Here is a 20,707-nt window from a genome sequence, read left to right on the forward strand (position 1 = left end):
CTTTTTTCGTGCTCTTCTGTTGCCTAGCTCGCACAGGGAAGCTCTGCTGCGCACACTTGGTGTCGCGTTTGACAATAATCGATGACATGGAGTGCCCTAACATCTTCGCGACTCTCGGGGCACAAGAGAGAGGCACCATACACACCTCACGCGCGTACTTAACCGCACATCGAAAGCGGCACTGGTCCCTCGGGGTCCTGCACACACTGTCTCTACTCACACCCTTCTCTCCTTACGCGCTCGCTCGCACCATCGTCACAACACCGCCATGGACCTCCAATCCGTTCTCGTCGCAGGACGGGGTCCGACCGGGCGCACGCCCACCCCGCCCAGCAACGGCGACCGCAAGCGACGCAGGAGCCCCGAAGACACATCAGAGGAGAACGACGACGACGACAAGGGGGCCCCCCAGCACGCCGCGAAGCGCCGCGCGGGCCCGTCCGGCGAGCCGCGGCCGTCGCAGCGCACTCGACAGGTCTACCTGCCGCTGGGCACGAGTGGCCGCGGGCCGCAGTCGCTCACGCCGTCGCGGCGGGCGAACCGGGGCGCGGGGCCGGCGCCGCGGCGCCGTGTGTTGGCGTCACGGAGCTGGTCGTTTGGCTCGTCGGGCGCGGGCGGCCGGGCGCGGGGCGGGGCGGTCGCGGTCGCGAGTGTGGAAGTGAGGGCTCGCGTGGCGGCGACCGAGGCCCCGGTGGCCGCGGCGGAGGGGGACGAGGCGGAGGGGGACGGGGCGATCAAGCGGGAGCTCGGGTGCGCCGAGGAGAACGACGTTCGAGAGGATGGTCATAATGGCGACAACAACGACAACGACAACGACAAGAACAGTGACCCGGAGCCACCGACCCACGACGCCCTCGACCGCACCGCACAGGGGGTGCTCACCGTCAAGGCCGAGGAGGTCGAGGAAACGCTCGCCGACGGCCCCACTGCGCTGCTCAGCCCCATACCGCTCCCCGTGCCGGTCCCGTTCGAATCCCCGAGCCCCCCTGCGCGCACTGTGGAATTGAGCGCCTGGCCGACCTTCTTCCCATCCGTCAGGGCGGCTCACCCGCCGCCATGGATCCTACGCCCCGGTGGGCCCGGACATCTGGTACGTCGTTCTGCGCCCTCATCGTGCGACGGGCTTGCAATGTTGACTGGGACCGCTGTGCTGGGCCACCATCTCCGCCGCGCAGGACCGTCACGTGCACGTGTATGCCTACGAGCCCCGCGCCGACGACCTCGCCCGTGCTCAAGCTCAAGAGTGGTGGGCAATCCGCGCGCCGACGCACCCTGCGCCGGCTCTCGTAGGCCCGCCCCGCGCCCACTGGGATGCCCCAGCGCCCGTGCGCACGGCTCAGCTCTCGGCCTCGGGTCTCGCCGCCATCCTCGCCTGGCGCACGCGCGTGCAGACCGCGACTGGCGCGCCTGCACCCGCGCCCGCACCTGCACCCACAGCGCCTCGCCGTCGTCGAGCACCGAGGGTCGTCGGGCGATCGGTTTCGGCGGAGATGTTCGAGTGGTACAGGCACGGGTCGTTCCACGTGCGGCCGGACGGGCGGCCGGGGCGGATCACGGCGCGGGAGGTCGAGCGGCTCTTGCCGGGGATGGGCGTGTTTAGTGCGATTGGGGATCTGAAGGAGGAGTTGACTGGTTCGGAGGAGGAGTTAGAGGAGGAGTTGTAGGGCGGTGAGGGTAGGGGCAGAGGCGAAGGCGAAGGCGAAGGCGAAGGCGACGAAGATGGAAGGGGGGAGCGAGGGGAAGGGGCAGGGGCGGCAGGGGTGAAGGTGGACTGCGAAGAGTCGGAGACCGTCCCAGTTGCTTGCCTTGGTCTAGTACGGAGTCAGCATCGCTAGCGCTCGATGATTCGGAAACGCCTCGAGGCGCCTTGTACAAGGTTCCCGGAAATGGTAGCACACAAAGCGGAGTCAGTGCCAACACACTCGCACTCGCGGTGCAGGCGGATCCCGCGGTGCGAGTGGGGACTGGATTGTCTGTTGAATGTTCACTCATCCTCCGTAGGACTGCCACACGAGCTCGGGGGGTGGGGGCAGTGGCTGTGACTCGGGACGACAAGGCCTGCTGCCAGCTTCTTGCAGCAGTGCGGTCTTTGCGGCCTATCGACTCATCCACTCCGTCCAGGCTGATACGCGATAGAAGCACCGCCGCAAGCCATGCCCTTTCCTTACTCTGCCACCTCCTTCCCAATGCGTGCGCGCTCAGCTGATGGAGTGGACACACAAATCCAAATCCGTGTACTCCAGAACCGTTTCTCGCCCGATTCGGCACAAGACCAGTGCACCTCCTCTACGACGCACCGTATTAATCCCCGCCTTCGAGCCCGCGTCCCGGTTCAAACCCACATACACCTGCCGCGTCTCCCCTTCGCCCGCCTTTCATCCCGTCATGGTCGTCCACCGTCCATACCACGCGACGCACGGCGATCGCAAGCACAAGTCCACCCACGCCACTCGAGGCGCCCAGCTCTCCGTCCCCGACGCACTCCCGCCTGCTCCGGACAACGCAACATCGCAGCTCGCGCACCGGGTGAAGCGCCTGCACATTGGCCGCCGCCACCGCCACCCACCACACGACCACCCCCTCCCCACCCCCGGCCACGATCGAACCGCGCCGCCTCCAAGAGCCGCGACCGCGCCCGCGACGACGACGCCCAGCGCGAGCACGTCCCTGTTCGCCGTCCTCACCGACGCCGGGGAGGACACGGGCAGGCTATACCTCCCGCCGCCAACCGCGTCCGCGCGGAGGTCGTGCCCGCCGCCGCCGCCGCCACCGATGTCGCACCTGTTCCCGCTGAGGATCCGGGAGGGCCTGCGCAGTTACTACTACGCTGAGACGCAGCTGGTACGTCCCTTCCCCCTTTGTGCACGACGTCTTGAGGTTGACCAAGACCGGCAGAGAGAGGACACGCCGCCGCGCGGCGAGAGGGCGTCGGCGCACGAGGGCGGGGCGGCTGCACCGGCGCACGCGACGCATCTCCAGGCCGCCCCGCGTGGCCCCCGAGCCGCGCACGCGCAGGAGCAGGAGAGTGTGGCCAGGTCTACGTCACGCACGACGTGCGCGCCGCGCGCCGGATGGCCGTCGTCATCGCTGTCGGTCTTCACATGCGTCGACCGGGCCGGGCCGCCGCCGCGGCGGGCTCGGTGGGCAAGTGTGCCTGCAGCGGCAGACGCAGCGCGTGCGGAGCCGTTCGACGCCCCCACCCGTGCCGAGAAAGACGCCGCGCGCTCGGGCTCGAAGCGGGGGTACTCCTCGCCAGTGGTCGTCAAGGTCGAGGACCCGGGTCCCGGGGGGATGCAGGTGCTCGTCGGGGAGGTGCAGGCCTTCAAAGTCGAGGGATACGAGGAGGCGTGGGCGCCCGGTCTGGAGGTCATGAGCGCAGAGGAGGCGATCCAGGAGGGCCCGGACGGGGGGAGGCTGGTGAAGAGGGATGGGCATGAGTTGGAGGTGGAGAAGCTCATCCACAGCGTGAGGAGGCTGCACGAGATCAAAACTCAATTCCCGAAGGCGGGCGAGTGTGCGTGGCTGCCAGTGGAGACGCAGGAGGAGTGGAGGGCGAAGGACAAGCAGTGCGTGCAGAAGGAGGGGAGGGTCGGTGAAGGGATCGAGGGTTGTGTGGACGCGTTATGACACTATGGCCGTGCATGTTTGCCATGATCATGAATCTATGAACGTTATGCCACCAATCTGAAGATCGACTCAACTTGCACACAGTCGTCGTCATGCGCATTACTCTGGGCCGAAGAGTGCGTCGACCTATGCGGCGCGAACCTGAAAAAATGTCTAGTCCATCCGATATGGATTATATTACATGCTATAAGAAGCTCTTGAGTCAACGAGGATAGCAATCACAGGGATCGAGCATGCAGACCACGCACCGGCACCAGTCAGAGTCCCTTATTCGAAGCCTTGATATACAGTTCATAGTCTGACGCGGGATATCTGATCGCGCTACGAGTCACAGCTCCGCAAGTCAAGAAAACGGAGCTGGGGTGATGAACGCCTTGAAAACATGGCCGTCGCGGACCTCATACTGGGAGAGCATGGTAGCGTCGCCGTCTTTGCCTCGGAAGACGTGTGGGGCGTCCGCTTTCTCGTCGTTGTGGTAACCCTTCCAGCCAACCTGGCTTTTCGGAATGATGAGGGCAATGCGCTCCGAAGGCACTCCCCTGTAGTTCGAGTGAGTGACGGCGAGGACAAATGCGGGATAGAGCGCGAGGGAAGGCTCACCGGAAAACCAAGGATGCTTGTTGAAGCTTCTCCTTGACCTCACGAATCGTGTCGACGTCGTAGACCTCAAGGACGACGTAGGGCTCGTAGTTGCTGCCCATGTGCTCTAAGGTGACTCTCATCGCGGTAAGGGATGAGAAGACACGATCGAGCCCACGTCCTGCGTGGGTATCGTAACGTGGCGAACTGCTTATGTCATCACAGCAGGAAGAATATACCTTTTCGCTTGCATGCTTCTCGGGACCCAGGGACACACTGCAGAAATAAAAATCGTCTCTGAAGGTGAGCGACGGATATCGACTTCGTGTGCAGCCATGATTCGGGATCTTGCCAGGACGAGGTGCGCGAGCCTGCCGCTGAGGTGAGTGGCCGGGAACAAACTGGCCATGTAATATCTGATAAGATTGATCAGTCTCAAACTAGACTCGGCGTCGATCTTCCTGAGTCGGCGCGTCTTCCCTTTCTCCTCCACTCAACCTCCACTTCCACTTCTTCATGGCAATCCTTCACTCTATACATGCGCCTCAAATCGAGAACATGACTGTATTGGAGCCTTTCTACACACGTTCTATCAAGCTACGGAAAACATGACCGGGCCTCCGTCACACCCTCGTTGTGGTCTTGGAGCTGCGTTCGAAGCTTCAAAATTTACCCGCACTCGGTCTTTGCGCTCCGAACTGGCCAGGAACATCCTCTCGCGTGGCCTGACCTGCAAGATTGGTGCTACTGCTATTCCGTCCACCGGCCGCCCCCGCCACACAAACCCGACGAGCCGGGACCAGTCCTGGTGAGTACCTTCTCGCTCACCGGTGTGATTTGTTCCAAACGACTTTTCCACTCAGGATTGAAGTTTTTCAACGTGAATGTATGCGCTCGGGATGGCATCCTGCGTTCTCCACCATTCGACCAGAACCCCGTAAGTGCATATCTCTTGGCACGCAGTGGGCTTGGCCGAGTCCTGAGTCCTGAGATCTTGAGATGTAGCAAGGGCATGTTTCATCTTCGGAGAATCCCCACGGTGCTCTAGTCCCTCGACCTCAAGGCACGCCCGTTTGCCGAGTTTCGGACCTGCAGATTATCAGATATAAGCTGCCCTTGTCTGATAAGATGGTCGACCCTCGCGTTCCCCCCCTCCGCCTCCGCCTCTGACCACTCCCCGTTCGGTGCGTCCTCTGGAGACACAAGGATCCAGAAAGCTGTAGCCATGGTCGATCTCGTTCACTCAAAGCCTTTGGACCGCGCGAGTCACGCGTCGGAGGACGAAGACATCAAGTCTGGCGTCCACGACCCGGAACGCGGTAGCCTGAACGAGAAGGGCGGCGCGGTTGGCGACGAGGCTCTACGGGAGCAAGACGAAGGTGTCACGAAGATAGAGGCTCTATGTGCGTGTCCAATCCCAACTCTTTCGTCGCCCATTCCTCAACCGTTGCGGCGTAGATATCGTCTTCGGCAAGGGCTGGAAGCTTTGGCTCCTCTGGATGTACGCGACGCGGATTCCTCCTCCTTCTCGTGCGGCTTAACAAGTCCTCATGCAGCTCAATCGTCCTCATCTTCTACGTGTATGCTCTTGCGAGCGGAACGACGTACACGTACGTACAGTATGCCACTTCCTCCTACTCGGAACACACCATCCTTGGCACCATCTCCGTCGCGACTGCCATCATGAGCGGTGTGTCGAAGCCTTTCCTAGCCAAGGTGCGCATGATCCTTGCTCTCATTTATTGTCTCTGATTCGGCGCGCAGCTTGCGAACCTCGCTTCGCGCCCACTTGCGCTGTCCCTCTCCGTGGCGCTTTTCACACTGGGCTACATCATCGTCGCGTCGTCAAACTCCGTCAACGCTGTCGCCGCCGGGGAGATCATCTACACACCAGGTAGCACGGGATTGGACTTCCTCACCGGCATCCTCATCGCGGACATCACTTCGCTGCAATGGCGCGGTTTCATCAGCGCGATATGCAGTTCGGTGCCGTGGCTGCTCAATGTGTGGATCTCAACATACATCACCACCGGTATTTCGGCGAATACGCTCAACGGCTGGCGCTGGGGTGTGGGTGTCGGTCCAATCTTGTCCGTCAATCCTATCTCACAAGATTTTCCAGTTTGGCATGTTCGCCATCCTTGTCCCCGTTTGCATCACCCCTGCGCTCCTTGTGCTGTTCTGGGGAGACAGGAGAGCGAAGAAGCTTGGAGGTTAGTAATGGCAGTCCTGCCTCTTTTTCCTCTATCAACCCACCTTCCGTTCAGCATTGTCTCTCGCCGCTTCTGGGAACGTTCGCCGCAAGACCATGAAGGGTGAGAAGGGGACAAAGACAGTGATTGAGACCGTCATCGACGCCTGGAAACTCATCGATGGCTTGGGCCTGCTCCTCATCGGCTTCTCATTCGCCATGCTCCTCCTTCCCTTCACGTTGTATACCACCGCGAAAGGAGGCTTTTCGAACCGTGAGTCCATGTCCGTGTTTGCATCAACGTCGTATTGCTGACATTCTCGCAGCCTCCTTGATCGCTATGTTCGTCGTAGCCGTGGTCCTCATGATTGCCACCGCAGTTTGGGAGTGGAAGTTCGCCGCGCACCCGATCATGCCTCGGCGCATCTGGAACCGCTCGTTGATCTGCTCCGTCATCATCGACTTCTTCTACTACCTCTCTGGATACCTTTCCGGCACTTACTTCTACTCGTGGGTGTACGTGATCAAGGACGACTGGTCTGTGAGTCGAACATGTGTATTTATGTGTCCGTATCCGCGCCGACTGAAGTCGCTCTCAGCTGTCGACCTACACATACTGGGGTTACACCCAGACCCTCGTGCTCTGCTTCTTCGGTATCGTCGCAGGCGCCATCCAGCGCTACACCCACCGCTACAAGTACCTCCAGCTCTCCGGCCTCTGCATCCGTGCCATGTGCGCCTCTACCCTCCCCGTTCTCCTCGCGCCCGTCTCTGACCCCGCGTCTCGCACCTAGCGGCCAGGGCATCCAGTTCTACACGCTCAAGAACCGCTCGACGGCGGTGCTCGTGATGGGCCAGTTCGTCGCCTGCCTCGGCGGCGCCTTCTCCGTCGTCGGCTCCCAGGTCGCCGTCCAGGCCTCGGTCCCGCACCAGGACATGGCGCTCGCCTCCGCCATCCTCTCCCTCTGGACGAGCATCGGGGGCAGCATCGGGTCCGCGATCAGCGCCGCGGTGTGGAACGACCTGGTGCCGAAGGGCCTGACCGAGCGCCTCGGGGCGACGTACAACAGCACGGAGATCGCGGAGATCTTCGGGAGCATCGTCGTCGCGCGGGACGTCCCCGAGCACGAGCTCATCGTCGAAGGTGCGTCGCGCCGGTGGTGGAGTGAACGAACGCGGTCGGGTGGCGTGCTGACGATGGGCACAGCGTACAACGGGGCGATGCGCCCGCTGCTCATCGCCGCGCTGGTGACGACGATCGTGCCGATCGCGGCGGGGCTGATGACGTCGGACTTCTACCTCGGGACGCAGCACAACGCGGTTGAGAAGAAGGAGATCGCGATCCGGGACGAGAGCGAGACGTCGGACGAGGCGATCAAGGCCAAGGTCGCGCAGCTGGCGAAGCAGACTTCGTGAGCGGTGGAGGCAAGGCGGAAGGGACGGCACGGGGAGCAAAATAGAATGAGAATTACGATGCATATGATACGAGCTCTACTTCGACGTACTAGTACTGTTATGCTTGCATTCACTGTCTTCCATACTTGCGTGAGCGGCGAGGGTCTTGACGCCTACTCAAGTGTGATTCCGCCAGAGCGCTCCCTACAATGGGAGCGCCGAAGCGCCGAATATCTCTCTTCCTCCCGCCATCCTCGAGTAGCACCGAGCGGGCGTACTCTAGTTCCTCTCGTCGCCGGCTCCGCTCACCTCAAACCCCTCATGATGACGATCTAGAGTCCAACGTCTACGTCCTCTTCATCTCTTTACTCGTGCATTCGCGTCTGGGAGCCGGTCCCGGCCGCAGAGTGCGTTCCTTCAATAAGGTGTGTGCTGCAAGCTTGCTTTCGCGAAGCGTCACGGCTTACAGAGGACGCACTGCGGTGATTACAGCAATTTGCTTTTATATCTGACTAGGCCTGTCTGCGGGACCTGAGGTTTGTACAAATAGTAGAAGCTGTTTACTGATGCCCTTAAATTACTTGCTGGTCTCTTCTAGGCTAATCTTCCGACGAAACACATCGCTGGCTTGTATCATGGAAGAGTCGTCGCTCATGGTGTGTCTCTTTTTATCTCTCACTTCAATGTGAACCATCGCTCCCGCTCACCCCTTGCGACTTTGATCCGGCGGTCGTGCTCACTTTCGTGGCTTGTCCGTCCCAGGTTCGCGCACCCCCAGTAACGAAGTTCAGCGTCAACGTCCCCGGGCTCATCGCAGTCCTCATCTTCCTCCCCTGGGTCCTGTATTGTACCGCCACGCAAGTCTTCGCGGCTTCTCACCCAGCATATGCGCCGTACTTTGCCCTCGGGCGCGCCATGCTCTCACAAATGCCCTTTTGGGTGCTGCGAGTCTGCCAGGGCATCACCGTCGTGGGCCACGGCGTGCAGACGCCGTACGTTTTCTACCTGTGCCGGAAGCACAGGACGGGATTCGTCTTGGGGGTGAGTGCATATTCTTCCAGCCTCCTTCCGTTCTGCTCGCCCGCTGACGACGTCGCTCGACGGTAGGCGAAGTACACACTCGGCGCGCTGGCGGTCGGTTTCCCGTTCACGCTAGGCATCAGGCGAGAGATCCGGGCGGCGCGCACCGAGAGCGTCCTGAAGAGGCGGTAGTTATCCGGAATTAGTCGCAGGCGTTGCTATTGAACGTGCTGTGTCCCTCTGACTTAGCCAATGCGTGATGACCGAGGATCGGATGCGCCTCGATCTAGTTATTGACGACGTCCAGTGTGTAGGCTGATGCGCTTGGGTTTGATTAGAAGAAAGAGCACCACGAGTAAGTGTCACCCATATTCACGAAGATCTACCTCGTCCACCAGTCCTTGCTCCGACTGGGCCGCGCACTCGTTCATCAGCTCCGGTATGCTTCGCGCTCCCTCCTACGTATCCTTCCACACCGCATATTCAGTCACAACAAAGCCAACAAGGTAGATAGGTTGATCGTGGATGGAGCAGAGAGGCCAAAATGTCGAGGCGTAGTAGCAGTCGTACCCAGGATTCTGGTAAGCGGTGCCAAGGGTCCTAATCGCTCTCTCTCTCTCTCCTGAGACGCCACGACCACGGATCCTGCTCAAACTTGCTGGTTCCTGTCACTAGACGGAACCTTTGCCTTGCCCACAAACACCTACCACCGTACTCTTCAAGCCCGCGCGACAGACCACCCGTCTCAAATCTACCCCGGCCACGCTCGCAAGCATATCGCTGCCAAGTCCATCAGCATCCCCGCGTATGCAGCCCAATGTAGTACAAAGACGTTTGAAGGAGGTCGAAGATTCGCTACGGGATCTTGAAGTTGAACGCGACCGACTGCGCTCATTGTGGAATTCCATGCTCCCCGTCAACTGCCTCCCTCGCGAGCTCCTCATTAAAATCTTTGCCTTAATTCCGAACTTGCCGTCAGTACTTTGGCCGTGCTCTGTTGAACCTTTCGACTGGCGGACGGATCTTATGCTCGTGTGTCGCGAGTGGAGGGATTTGGTGGCGGGCACCCCGAAGTTTTGGTCACTGCTGTACGTCCAACCATCCACGCCCATAGAGCACCTCTCCTGCTGGATCTCCCACTGCGCCGATGCGCCGCTCGACGTGTACCTTGGCGGCCGGTTTGGCCCACGAAACCCTTGGGAAGTCCCGTTAATGCCGCTTGTTGTGGCGCAGTCCCACCGGATCCGCAAAATAGTTATTCCCAACACGTCAGGGCCCGTTGTAGAAATCCTCTTCCAGCGCACCTCTTGGTCGCTGCTGACCCACATGCACCTTGACGTTCCTGGAGGTGTTGACGGCCCACGCATCTCTGGAACGGAGTTCATCTTCGACCTCCCTCAGTGTTTCCCCAAGCTCAGCCATCTTTCCCTCGCAGGCTCTCTTCCCTTCGTCAACCCCCAGTTGCTTCGCACCATCAAGTCGCTCAAGGTCGCGCCTGCCACTCTCTACCGATCGCCCTGGACGTCAACCCTCGGAAAATTCTTCGCCTCGCACGTTCAAGAGCCGTTCCTACGGCTGACATCGCTCACGATCAGAGCGCCCTCGGACCACCTCGAGAAAGCAGTCAACGGGATTATGGACGCACCACTCTTCGGCGGCGGACTCAAACTCCCCTGCTTGACCTATCTCAAGATCTTCAGTTCGTGCCCGCTCAAACTTGCCCCGCTCATACGACAAGTCCTCTCTTCGAAGAGGATCAAGGTGTACGTCGTAGTCCCAAGATGGCAAGACCTTTTCCCCCCAATCCAACCCCAAGCGCGACCTCGGAGCCTCTTGGACGCGCTTCTCGGTGACGAGAGCGTCATGGGCCCTCCTCCCCTCTCCCTCTCCCCCCTCCACTCCACAAAGGTGTGTCTCGAGCAAACCGGCGTCGCCTTCTACGGCCGTCGGTGCCCGTCAACAAACGAGCCGACGTTCACTCTGCGCGTCAGCGCACACGACCAGCTCGAGCCTCACTACTCCCTCACCGACGCACTCCACGACGCCCCTCGCCTCTTCTGCGGTACGGCGCCCGACCACCTGTACGTGTTCTCCACGCACACGAAGCAGGCCGCGACGGTCGCGAGCTGGCGCGCGCTCTTTCGCGGGCTCCGCGGGCTCAAGGAGCTGCGCGTCCACGCCCACATCGACGTCAGCCCGCTCTTCGACGCGCTGCGCCCGGGTGCGCCGCCTGTCGGCGCCGCGACGGGCGGTGCAGGAGCACTGGGCGACGGCGCGGAGGACTCCGAGGAGCGCTTAGGCGCGAACCTGGGCAAGGTCACCGTCGGAGATGCCAAGGACGTGGTCTTGAGCATCCAGGGTGGGGAGGTGTTGCACCCGCTGGTGTCAAAGGAGCTGCTGGCGGCGGTGGTCGACTGCTTCGGCGCGCGGAGGCGCGAGGGCATGTCCCAGCTCGCGCAGCTAAAGATGCATCTCGCGTGGCCAGTCGAGCGGTCCGATGAGCCTGGCGCCGGGAAGGGACTTGAGGAGGGACGACGGGGGGAGGCAGGTGCACGGGAAGACGAGAACATGCTCGCCCTGGTGGACCAATGCGCTGCCCGTTTGGAGAAGGGACTTGTACGCGATTTCAGTCATTATTCAGTGCTCCACTAATAGTGTAGAGCTGTTTCCCGCTCTTCATCCTGCTCAAGCCGAGAGTGCCGGCGTGGAGATGATGGTGGATTTTTATATGTAGTGGCGTATGGGCCACTGTTGATGGTGTGCGCTCAGCGGGCCTGGAATCTGAGTCTGCCCTGAAGTTACGGCGGTATCCTAAACGGTCCCCAGGCCATCGCCACAAGTCACAGCTGTATGAATCTCTATGACCTCCCACCTACAGATGTGTTTCTCCGACGTACACGCGCAGTTTCTGTGACCGTAGACGAATCAACTCGATCGCCCTTCGCTAGCGCAAACGCATCTGCAGCAAATCTGCAGCTCATTCTACCACACGCATCGCGCGCGGACAGTGCTAGTGAGCGATCGAGCTCCACTCAAGTGCGTGCCACACCGTCCACATAGCAACGCTGTGGTAGCTTATTACAAAAAGAAAATACGGGCCTCGCGAGTACAGTGGTCTACAGAGATATTAGATCCCGTACATCGCCTGGGAGAGCGACAGGGTGGCTCCTCGAAGTCTCATCTTACATATGTCCCCCATCATCTCTGACGACCGGCCGCAGCCTGCTACGGCGCACACGGCCGAGATGCTCTCCGCCTGTGCTATTTCTTCTCCATCTCGCGGCCAGCCACCCTTGGTGGCCCTCGCCGAGCTCAAAGTCGCCAGCAACCACGCGGCGGCGGCCGCCACCGCCGCCGCGCGTTCCCCGCGCTCGCTGTGCTCGAGGTCCGAGACCCCTGGCGCGCGCTGTTCGACGCTCCAAGTCCTGGGAAAGGGAAAGGGAGGGCGATGTGCGCGGCGCGTCGGAGCCCGCCGAGCTCACTGTCGGGGACGAGGGCGGAAGGAGGGCGGGGGTCGAGCCGCGATGCTCGAGGCGATAGGGAAGTGTTTGCGCGCGCGGAAGCAAGAGGGTATGGAGCCGCTGCGGTCGCCCGCGGTGTCCCCGCGAAGTGAGGAGGGAGTCGACCGGGGCACATGCGAGTTCGAGGAGTTGAGGGAGGTCGTCTCCCAGTACTGGTGCGGCCGATCATCCAAGTCTACGCTCGGCCCGGCGAAGATGTCGACAAAATTCCTCGAATTGACGCTGTGGCAATAAATTCTACAAAAACATTGGCAAGAATAAGTACGCTAATCTACAGTGGATTGTAGGGAGGTATCGTGGGGTAGAGGCAATGCTCTATGTGTGCGTATTGATATGGTAACGGCGGCGGCGCCAGATAAGAATATGGCTGACAGCTGGCGCACCGTGTCCCCGAATGGATGTCCCGACGTTACGCTCGGGTGGGCTAGTTGTACAAAGTAGCAAGGTTCATTGACGACTGACGATAACACTTCCCACCTGAAAAGGATATTACGATGAGCGCGTGGTGCGGGATAAGAAGGCTAGTCGAAGTGACTCACCAGATAACACAATCACAGAAACTACCGTACGGATATACTCGCGAGGGTCTTGGTCCGGCCAAGGGTGCGTCTCACTGGTGCGGGCGCCGGGGCAGGGAGGTCTTCGACCGGGGGCGTGTCCGAGCGCATCGACGAGAGACTGGCACTCCTGCCCAGGGAACCGCCATCAGGCGATGAGGAAGAAGCGAAAGCCACTTGGAGCTCCGCCGGCGCCGTCGTGGTCCCGTCGCGAGTGGAGGGGAGGATGGGCATGCTGAGAATGGGCCCGCTGATGCGGCGGCGTTTGTGGGTGCGGTACGCCGGGCGAATTTGCGCGGTGGAAGGGGCGGACGGCCCCACGTCGAGTGCGGCGCGCGGAACGAGGGATAGCCGCGCGAACTGGAATGCGGACACGCGCGGCGGGCCGTCGTCCATGTCGGGCTCGTCCTCGGGAATGTAGATCTGCTTCTCCGGGACGTCGTCCTGGCTCGGGTGGTGGATCGCGCGGAGGAGCGCGGCGCGGTACGCGCGCGTCGGACGCTTGATGTGTGCGGGGATGACGACGGAGTAAGGGCCTTGCGGGCGGTCGGCGTATGCGGCGACGCGCTCCTTGTCCGCCTTGGACCAGTTCCAGTCAGCCTCTGCGGCCGAGATCCAGCCGGCGGCGCGGAGGTGGTAGAGGACCTTGCCAGTGGGGACCATCTCGGGCAGGCAATAGCCAGCGGACAGGCGGAGGTACCGGTCGTACGCTATGAGGGTGGAGAGGGGCGACCACCAGATCTCGGGCGCAGGGGCGACGGGGTTCTTAGGGCGTTGGTAGGCGTAGTCGCGCACCTTGACTCCCGCCTCGACCGCGGCGGCAATGCACTCCTCGTTTGACTTCTCGGGCTCGATGATCTCCGTATCAGCGTCGGAAGGTGGGTCGTCGTCGTTGTGAAGGATGTCGATGGTGGTTTGGGCATCTCCGGAAGAGCCTGAAGGCTCGAGCGAGTCGTCTCGTTTGCGCTTGAGGATGCGGGACGATGACTGTTGTGGTTGAGACCGATTCATGGTTGGTTTGATGTACAGAGACAGAGAGGAGGAGAGTGGCGGATCTGCTGCGCTGATGACAGTGGAGGAGGCAGGTTTCCAGGTGGGTGTATGCGGGGGAACAGTGGTGGACGGCCGGGAAAAGGGAGAGTGGTCTGTGGCCGTGAGCACGACGGTGAAAAGCCTGGCGACAATGCCCGCGTGGCGCTTGATTCTATCTCCGCCGCGCGCCCCGTGGGCCTTTTTCCCGCGCCCCTGTCGTCGCTATTGTCGGGCTCGCGTTCGAATCCCCGAATCGCGCCTTTCTTGGTTAATCAAACGCTCTCTTGGACGTAAGTACTCGAGTACATGCATTATCTGTGTGCAGATCAATTCCGCAGCACAGTAGAACATGATCTGCTGCAACTATCCACATCAAACGACATACTCCCCTGCCGTGCGTGAACACTCTATCATGATGGCGACCGGGACACGAACGCGGGCGGAGCAACAGCCTAGCGGTCTTCCTTGCAGGAAAATATTCTAGAGCCTTGATGGTGCTTGTGTTCCATGGAAGAGCAGCCTGTGGATGTATGCGGATGGGAGACAAGGTGTGCTGCACCGGGCGCCGAATCCGAGTGTGAGAGTGGCAGGTCTCGGCCGAGGGCCGCGCGCATCTCCACCATGACACTACCGTCACACCAATGGCCGCGTTTCTGCAAGGCCGTTGACTTTGAAAGTTGTGCATTCTGCATAGAATACAACGCCAATTTAGCTACATATCACAGCGAAGCCACTGCCAAGCATCAAATATTGTACGAATCCAAGAACTCGAACTCGCCCGACACCATCTCGCGCAGCTGCGCCAGGTACGGCTCGACATCGACCGGGGGTTCCCGCTCCTCACGCGTCCTCGGCAGGTCCACATTTATCTCCAGCTCCCGCAGAGGATGCATCCCTCGTGCCGCACGAGCCCGGAGGCATTCAATTGTAGCCTCGAAGGTTGCCTTCGTATCTTCCACATTCGGCTTGTTGATCATGTACGTCAAGCTTTCCAGGGCCGTACAGGGCGCAGGTGAGTCGTCTAAGGGTGAAGGAGTGAGCGCATGGAGGATGGCAATGGGAGTCCCGTCTCCGACGACGTAGAGGTACTCAAGCGCGGGGAACGCGCGGAAGAGCTCGTCCCACCGGTTGTCGGCAGGGTGCAACGGGCCGTGGGCGATGAACGTGAGCTGGGTGAGGGGGATGTGCCGGAACAAAATGAGGACGTCGTCGATGGCGTTAGATAGACCGTAGAGGTTCTGCGGTCCCTCCTCGTCGACGTGGTCGTCGAATGGCTCGGCCCTCCACGTGAACAGTCTGACTTTCTCAGGTTTTCCACTGTACCGATCGGTGGTGGAAAACCCCGTGATCTCCATGGGAAGATAGATGTACAGATTGCGCACGGAAGGGGGGATGGGAATGGGTGTCGTGTCAGGTGCGCGAGTCGGGAAGAAGGCATCCACGATGCTGAGACCGCGGCCTGAGTTCGTGTTTGGGGGAGGTTGGCGCCAGTCATCGTTGGAAATGTACAGAAAGTCGAGAGCAGTAGGGGACCTGATGAGAGGGAAGGCGCGAAGGAGCAACACCATCTCGTCGTTACTGTTGGAACCGATTCCCAGAGAGGACAGATGCGGTAGCTCTAAGGGAAGACGAAGTTGGGGTGGATGAGCCACCTCGTGTGAGTTGCTGATTATAGGACCATCCACAGCCAGCGACAGTTCTTCAAGGTAATGGGCCGAGGAGAGACAGATGAGAAGGTCTTCGAGGGGTAGCCACCGAGTCCTTGCACCGCTGAGGTCAAGCGACCTGAAGCGAGGAAACATCGTCGGCTCAATGGGGAACATCACGCCTTCAAGCTGGAGGTGCTGAAGGTTCGGGAAGAAGTTCGAGGTGACGCAGAGAATACCCTTCACCGCTCCGGCATCTTCGACGCACAACGCTTCGAGAGCGGGCCAGGCTCTATCGCAGAAGAGGGCTTGGAGAAACGACATCGAATACTTGCGGGGGTGGCGAGCGCCATCGTCTGATAACGATAGAGTGCGGATCCTGTGCGAGTGAGCGACGATGGCTATCCCGGCAGCCTCCGACCAGGACGATTTACCCTCATCATCGGGGACAATCCACTCGTCAACGAACTCGTCATCGCCCGTCTGGCTCTCCTCGTCTTCATCATCGCCTTTTTCCGGAACGTCTTCTTCGGGAAGGATGAGAGGTGCGAGGTCGGGGGAGAGAGGGACACCCCCAAATAACCATTCCGACTCCCGGTCGAAGGAGATATCCAGCGTGGCATGCTTGCAGCGGGACAGGACGAGCTCGTAGAGTCGTCGGGGCATGTGTGTGGTGATGAAAGTCCATAGATCAGGCGCAGACTCGATGAGATCGCGCCACGCCCGACAGACGAGGAGGAGCACCTTGCGCCGTCTGTGGGTCCGTTTGGGATCGTCATCGACGGGGCGAGCGGGCTGGAAGCAGGCGGCGAAGACACGGAGGAGGAGCTCGATGGGCAGACGGGTTTGAATGGGAAGCGTGCTGTTCCACTTGGTGTACAGGGCCCGCCGCTCGTCTTCCAGAGCGGATGTCAGCCCATCGACGGCTCCGGCCTCGATCTCGCTGATGCGTTGACGAATCTCGTCGCGTGCTGGACTGGGTGGCAGGTTGTCTGGAGGTGGAAGAGGCATACTTCCTAAGATGCGGATCGTCACGGGTCACAATAAGAACTGAATCAGGTGCAGGGCAAGACGTACTCGGATAGATGGACGGAATGATTCATGAGGAGGAGCGTGCAGCAGCCAGCTCGCGGGGTGGATTAGCCAGGACCCCAGTCACTCGCTCAGCGCTCGAGCCTCGGCCGCATCGACCGTCAGCTTCATCGACATCGACACCGGACGACGTCGCGAGGCTCGCGCGCGCGAGTACCACGGACAAGTACGCGATGAGTGCAGGTGCAAGGCGTATAAGCATCAGGATAGGATAGGAAACCCAGACTAGCGGTGGATGCTCTGGCAGGTACCGTACGTGTCCTATACGTATAGCGTTCATTTATCCTACGCGCGGCTTCAACGACGAAACCAACCGCTATGTACCTCAAATACGCAGCGCCGTATCCAACTGCAAGCACTGCCGCGCGCTGCAGGAAAGAGCAGTCTGCAGATGAGAAACGTGAGAGACTGACAGGGTCTTGACTAGAGCGGGCCGCCACCCCGCAAGCGTTGTCGCGACAGTCAAGAAATTCTCTCCCTACTCTTTCCACCGCGACCTCCACCTCCACTGATCTGTGCTTGCCGGTTTTTGCCCATTTCAGCAAGTGCGCCTCTCCCCTGCGCAGACGACCCACCGCCCTATCCGACGCGGGACGGCATTCGGCGACGCATTCGCAAGATGGTGGACGGAGTCAGGGAGGAGGGCACAACAGCATCCTCAACCGCTCTCGGGCACGAGCGGATACTCTTGGATTTGGATACGGACTGGAGCAGTACGCCGCCTATCAACCGTCTACCCATCGAGCTCCTCCTCCGTGTCTTCGCCGCCTGCTTCCAGCCCGCTCGCCCCGTCAATGACGAACCCAAACGGACTCACAGACGGCGCAAGGTGCTCCTCCTCGTCTGTCGGGCGTGGCGCGATGTCATCGAGGCTGCGCCTGATCTATGGACTTTCATCACCCCACACATGCCCGCGCGACTATTCAAGCTCGTCCTGTCCCGCTCCAAGCATGCCACGTTGGATATCTCCTTCTACCGGGAATCATATCATTACAACTCTGGACTTTCCCCTGATCTCGCTCCTATCGACCTTCTCGAAGGAAATTCCGGTGCGGAGATCGATGATGACGATGATGAAGACTCAGAGCCGGAATGGCTTGTCGGCGACGAAGAGTTTATCCCAGCGACCTGGTCAGAAACAGCTGGGACAACCATCGCCACCGAGGCACACAGGACACGCACTCTGTCCTTGTTTTATGACGATGAGCGGGGCCAATACTCTCCCCCTTTTCTCAACGCTCTTTTCCGCGGTATAACATGGCCCGTGCTCGACAACTTGCACGTCGATCTCTACGAAGTGGAGTCTCCTGACGCCTGCCCCGCGATTCTCCGCCTCACCGAAACACACTTCCCGAGACTTCAACACCTCCTCCTTTCAGCCATGGTGTTTCCCATCGAACCGAGGATGTTCCCTCGGTTCCGGTCACTCCACCTCACCGGCCCTGCGACACAGTGGCCTTCCCTTCGAGATATCCTCATATGCATCTCCTCAGCCCTTCAACTCGAGGAACTCACCCTGTGCCGTTCGAACGACAAGGATTGGTTCCACCCGTCCCAAGACCAACACCATGATCTCCCGCCCGACACCTCTCTCCATCTACCCCTCAAGCTACCTCACTTGAGATCCTTGAGCCTTGATGCCAACAATAGCGACGACTTGACGTTGCTCCTCAACGCATTTCCCCTCTCACCACTCCCGAATGCCCTCCATTCCTACGACCTCACTAACAATGACTGGCACCAACCTCCCACGAACGCGGCACCACTGAGTATCGTCGACGCGTTTTTCCCCCATCGCGCCCCAGCAACGATGCCCCTCCCCATCCCTCGCTCCGTCCAGGACGTCTACCTGTGCATGGACCAACGCATGGGCGAATGGGTCGCCGACATCGCCGGGTTCTCCGCCAACAAGCGGCACCCGGACGCGCGGGAACGCCTCTTCTTGTGGCGCGCTGCCACCCCGAAAGACGTCAGCAGCGTCTACACCCTCCCGCTCGCCATCGACGAGATCCTCACGCACTTCAGCGACCTCCCCATCACAGGGCTCACGTTCGTCGTCCCGTCGCTGCACCCCGCCGACGGCCGGTGGCTGGAGATCTTCCGCGCGTTCCCGGGCCTCGAATGCATCCGCGTCCGCGGCGAAGGCACCGTCGTCCCACTCCTGCACGCGCTCACCCCAGAACGAGCTCGGTGGCCCTGCCCTTCGCTCGAGTCGCTGACCTACGAGGTCTACCAGTCGTCCGCTCAGGACGCGCAGGAGATATTGCGGGCGACGTTGGACTGCTTCCGGGCGCGGGCGGAGTGCGGGTTGCCGCCGCTCCGGCACCTGGAGATGGGCGTGATATTCGACGAGCCGAAGCAGGTTACGTTGGCGTACGGGGGGGATACGAACCGAGATATCGCGCAGCTGCAGAAGCTGGTGGCGGGAGAGGTTGTTTTCGAGTGGTCATCTCGACGGTGATCTAGTGTTATGAGTACTGTCGCTATGTATGTGCAAGGTTTTCGGGTTGACGAACATGCCACCGCTTCGGTTTCGTTCGGGCAGGTAACAAGCAACGGGGGTGTTGAGTACAAAACGATGCTATCATCATTAACTGCAACATGGAAGCGATGCCGGCCGTGTGCGTTATGTGTGTTACCCACCCACCACCCACCAGCGACGTGCAAGTGCTGCGGTGGATGAGCACTGCGCCCACGGACCACGACCTGTCAGCCCCTCCAGACCTCACGAAACCGAGGTGACGCAGCTCCCAAGCAAAGAACCCGCCTCCCGCGTCCTGGTGTGGTTGCAAACAGAGGGGACGGTGCGCGCGAACCGAGAGCGTTTCGAGCCCGGGGTGCCGCGGAAGAGGTGGGGAGCTGGTTCACGACTCCTCGATTCCTGCCACTGAGTCGAACCTCGATCTCGGCCATGTGCACTTGATGGATCTGCTCGCGGGCTGGACAGGGCAGAGGGGTCTATGCGCGTGGAATAGGCATGTGTTCTGGTTTGCGAGACGGAAAATTAAGGATGTGATGAAGCAAGGATGAAAAGGGGAGGCGGAAGAGTAGTTGTATGAGTACTAGAGTAGTGAATATCATTATGAATCTTGAGACGAACTGGTATGCTTTCTCCGAGCAGAGTAGAGGCGGATGCTGTGAGTACTCGGACGTGTTTACTGAGGCCGCGCGTTGAGTCAACCTAGCCAAGGGAAGACCCGCACCGAGACCATGGGCTCGAGCTAGACGAGTCCGCACGTGAAGCTAGTCAGGCCCCCAAACACCCCTGCGCGATGAAAGCCGCGTGGTCCAGTGGAGTGCGTGCACGCGCGTTGGCGTCTGGGTCTAAGAGCAGCTACTACACTGGAAAACAAAGCAGCCGAACTCTGGCCGAACTCATCGTAAATCGTTGCTAACATCGAGAGGGCGCAGGGCGTGCGGATCAAGTGGTGGCATAACGCCTTCTTTTTCAGATCGTCGGAAAACAAAGGACGCGTCCCGCATGAGGCCGCAGACAACGTCGCAAGGCACTCGCACGCATCACCACCGAGCGCACGAGCGCCATGTACGACGACGCTGTGAGCGCAGAACACAAAGCACAGTGGGCGCGGGCAGGCGTATAAGAACCAGGGGAGAAGAGCGGTACTAGATTCTCGTGCACCGTACAGTTGCCGCTGTGCGGTAGCACCACCAAATACCCCCTTCAGCCTCGTGGCGTCCGCTCCTTTCTTTCTTCGACATCCTCTCCCATCCCGCTCCCCATCCCGCAGGCCCGCTCCCGCACTCCGAGGCGCTCCACGACACATTCGACCGCCTCCTTCCCAAGACGTCTCCCATTCCCCCCGCTCAGCGCGTCCCAGGTCTCCGGCACCGTCGGTCGCGTCACCACCCATCCGTCGTCTGCGCGCGGCGAATCCAGGCCGAGGCATTCTCCGACCGGAAGTCGCGCGGGCGGCGGACCGGACGCTGACGACTTTCTCATGCGTCCATACGGCGACAACGACCCGCGTGTGCGCGGTCCTCGATCGCCGCTGGTCGTTGTCGAACGGTCCCAGTCGACTTCGCCAC

General features: G+C 60.6%; 6 protein-coding genes across 6 annotated transcripts; 5 read left to right on the forward strand and 1 right to left on the reverse strand.

Moving 5' to 3' along the window:
• Nucleotides 1-268: 268 nt before the first annotated feature.
• BXZ73DRAFT_81315 (uncharacterized protein) lies at nt 269-3,627 on the forward strand (the record flags this gene model as incomplete). The annotated part of the gene is made up of 5 exons (XM_048023482.1): nt 269-1,090; nt 1,176-1,660; nt 1,816-1,951; nt 2,203-2,841; nt 2,896-3,627. 5 exons carry the CDS (start codon nt 269-271, stop codon nt 3,625-3,627), a joined length of 2,814 nt encoding a protein of 937 aa, XP_047873032.1.
• Nucleotides 3,628-5,431: 1,804 nt separating this feature from the next.
• BXZ73DRAFT_54204 (uncharacterized protein) lies at nt 5,432-7,813 on the forward strand (the record flags this gene model as incomplete). The annotated part of the gene is made up of 10 exons (XM_048021128.1): nt 5,432-5,609; nt 5,665-5,707; nt 5,763-5,922; nt 5,971-6,276; nt 6,329-6,419; nt 6,474-6,671; nt 6,724-6,938; nt 6,997-7,130; nt 7,192-7,541; nt 7,605-7,813. 10 exons carry the CDS (start codon nt 5,432-5,434, stop codon nt 7,811-7,813), a joined length of 1,884 nt encoding a protein of 627 aa, XP_047873033.1.
• Nucleotides 7,814-8,427: 614 nt separating this feature from the next.
• On the forward strand, nt 8,428-9,004 carry BXZ73DRAFT_106141 (uncharacterized protein; the record flags this gene model as incomplete). The annotated part of the gene is made up of 3 exons (XM_048016516.1): nt 8,428-8,448; nt 8,555-8,833; nt 8,900-9,004. 3 exons carry the CDS (start codon nt 8,428-8,430, stop codon nt 9,002-9,004), a joined length of 405 nt encoding a protein of 134 aa, XP_047873034.1.
• A 714-nt stretch (nt 9,005-9,718) lies between these two features.
• Nucleotides 9,719-11,464, forward strand: BXZ73DRAFT_106142 (uncharacterized protein; the record flags this gene model as incomplete). The annotated part of the gene is made up of 1 exon (XM_048016517.1): nt 9,719-11,464. The coding sequence occupies one exon, from the start codon at nt 9,719-9,721 to the stop codon at nt 11,462-11,464; it is 1,746 nt and encodes a 581-aa protein (XP_047873035.1).
• Nucleotides 11,465-12,893: 1,429 nt separating this feature from the next.
• Nucleotides 12,894-16,579, reverse strand: BXZ73DRAFT_106143 (uncharacterized protein; the record flags this gene model as incomplete). The annotated part of the gene is made up of 2 exons (XM_048016518.1): nt 12,894-14,064; nt 14,679-16,579. 2 exons carry the CDS (start codon nt 16,577-16,579, stop codon nt 12,894-12,896), a joined length of 3,072 nt encoding a protein of 1,023 aa, XP_047873036.1.
• A 700-nt stretch (nt 16,580-17,279) lies between these two features.
• Nucleotides 17,280-19,121, forward strand: BXZ73DRAFT_81318 (uncharacterized protein; the record flags this gene model as incomplete). Its single annotated transcript, XM_048023483.1, has 1 exon — nt 17,280-19,121. One exon carries the CDS (start codon nt 17,280-17,282, stop codon nt 19,119-19,121), a length of 1,842 nt encoding a protein of 613 aa, XP_047873037.1.
• Nucleotides 19,122-20,707: the final 1,586 nt, after the last annotated feature.

Source organism: Epithele typhae, assembly GCF_022376455.1.
Source record: "Epithele typhae strain CBS 203.58 chromosome Unknown BXZ73scaffold_77, whole genome shotgun sequence".
NCBI lineage: Eukaryota > Fungi > Basidiomycota > Agaricomycetes > Polyporales > Epitheliaceae > Epithele > Epithele typhae.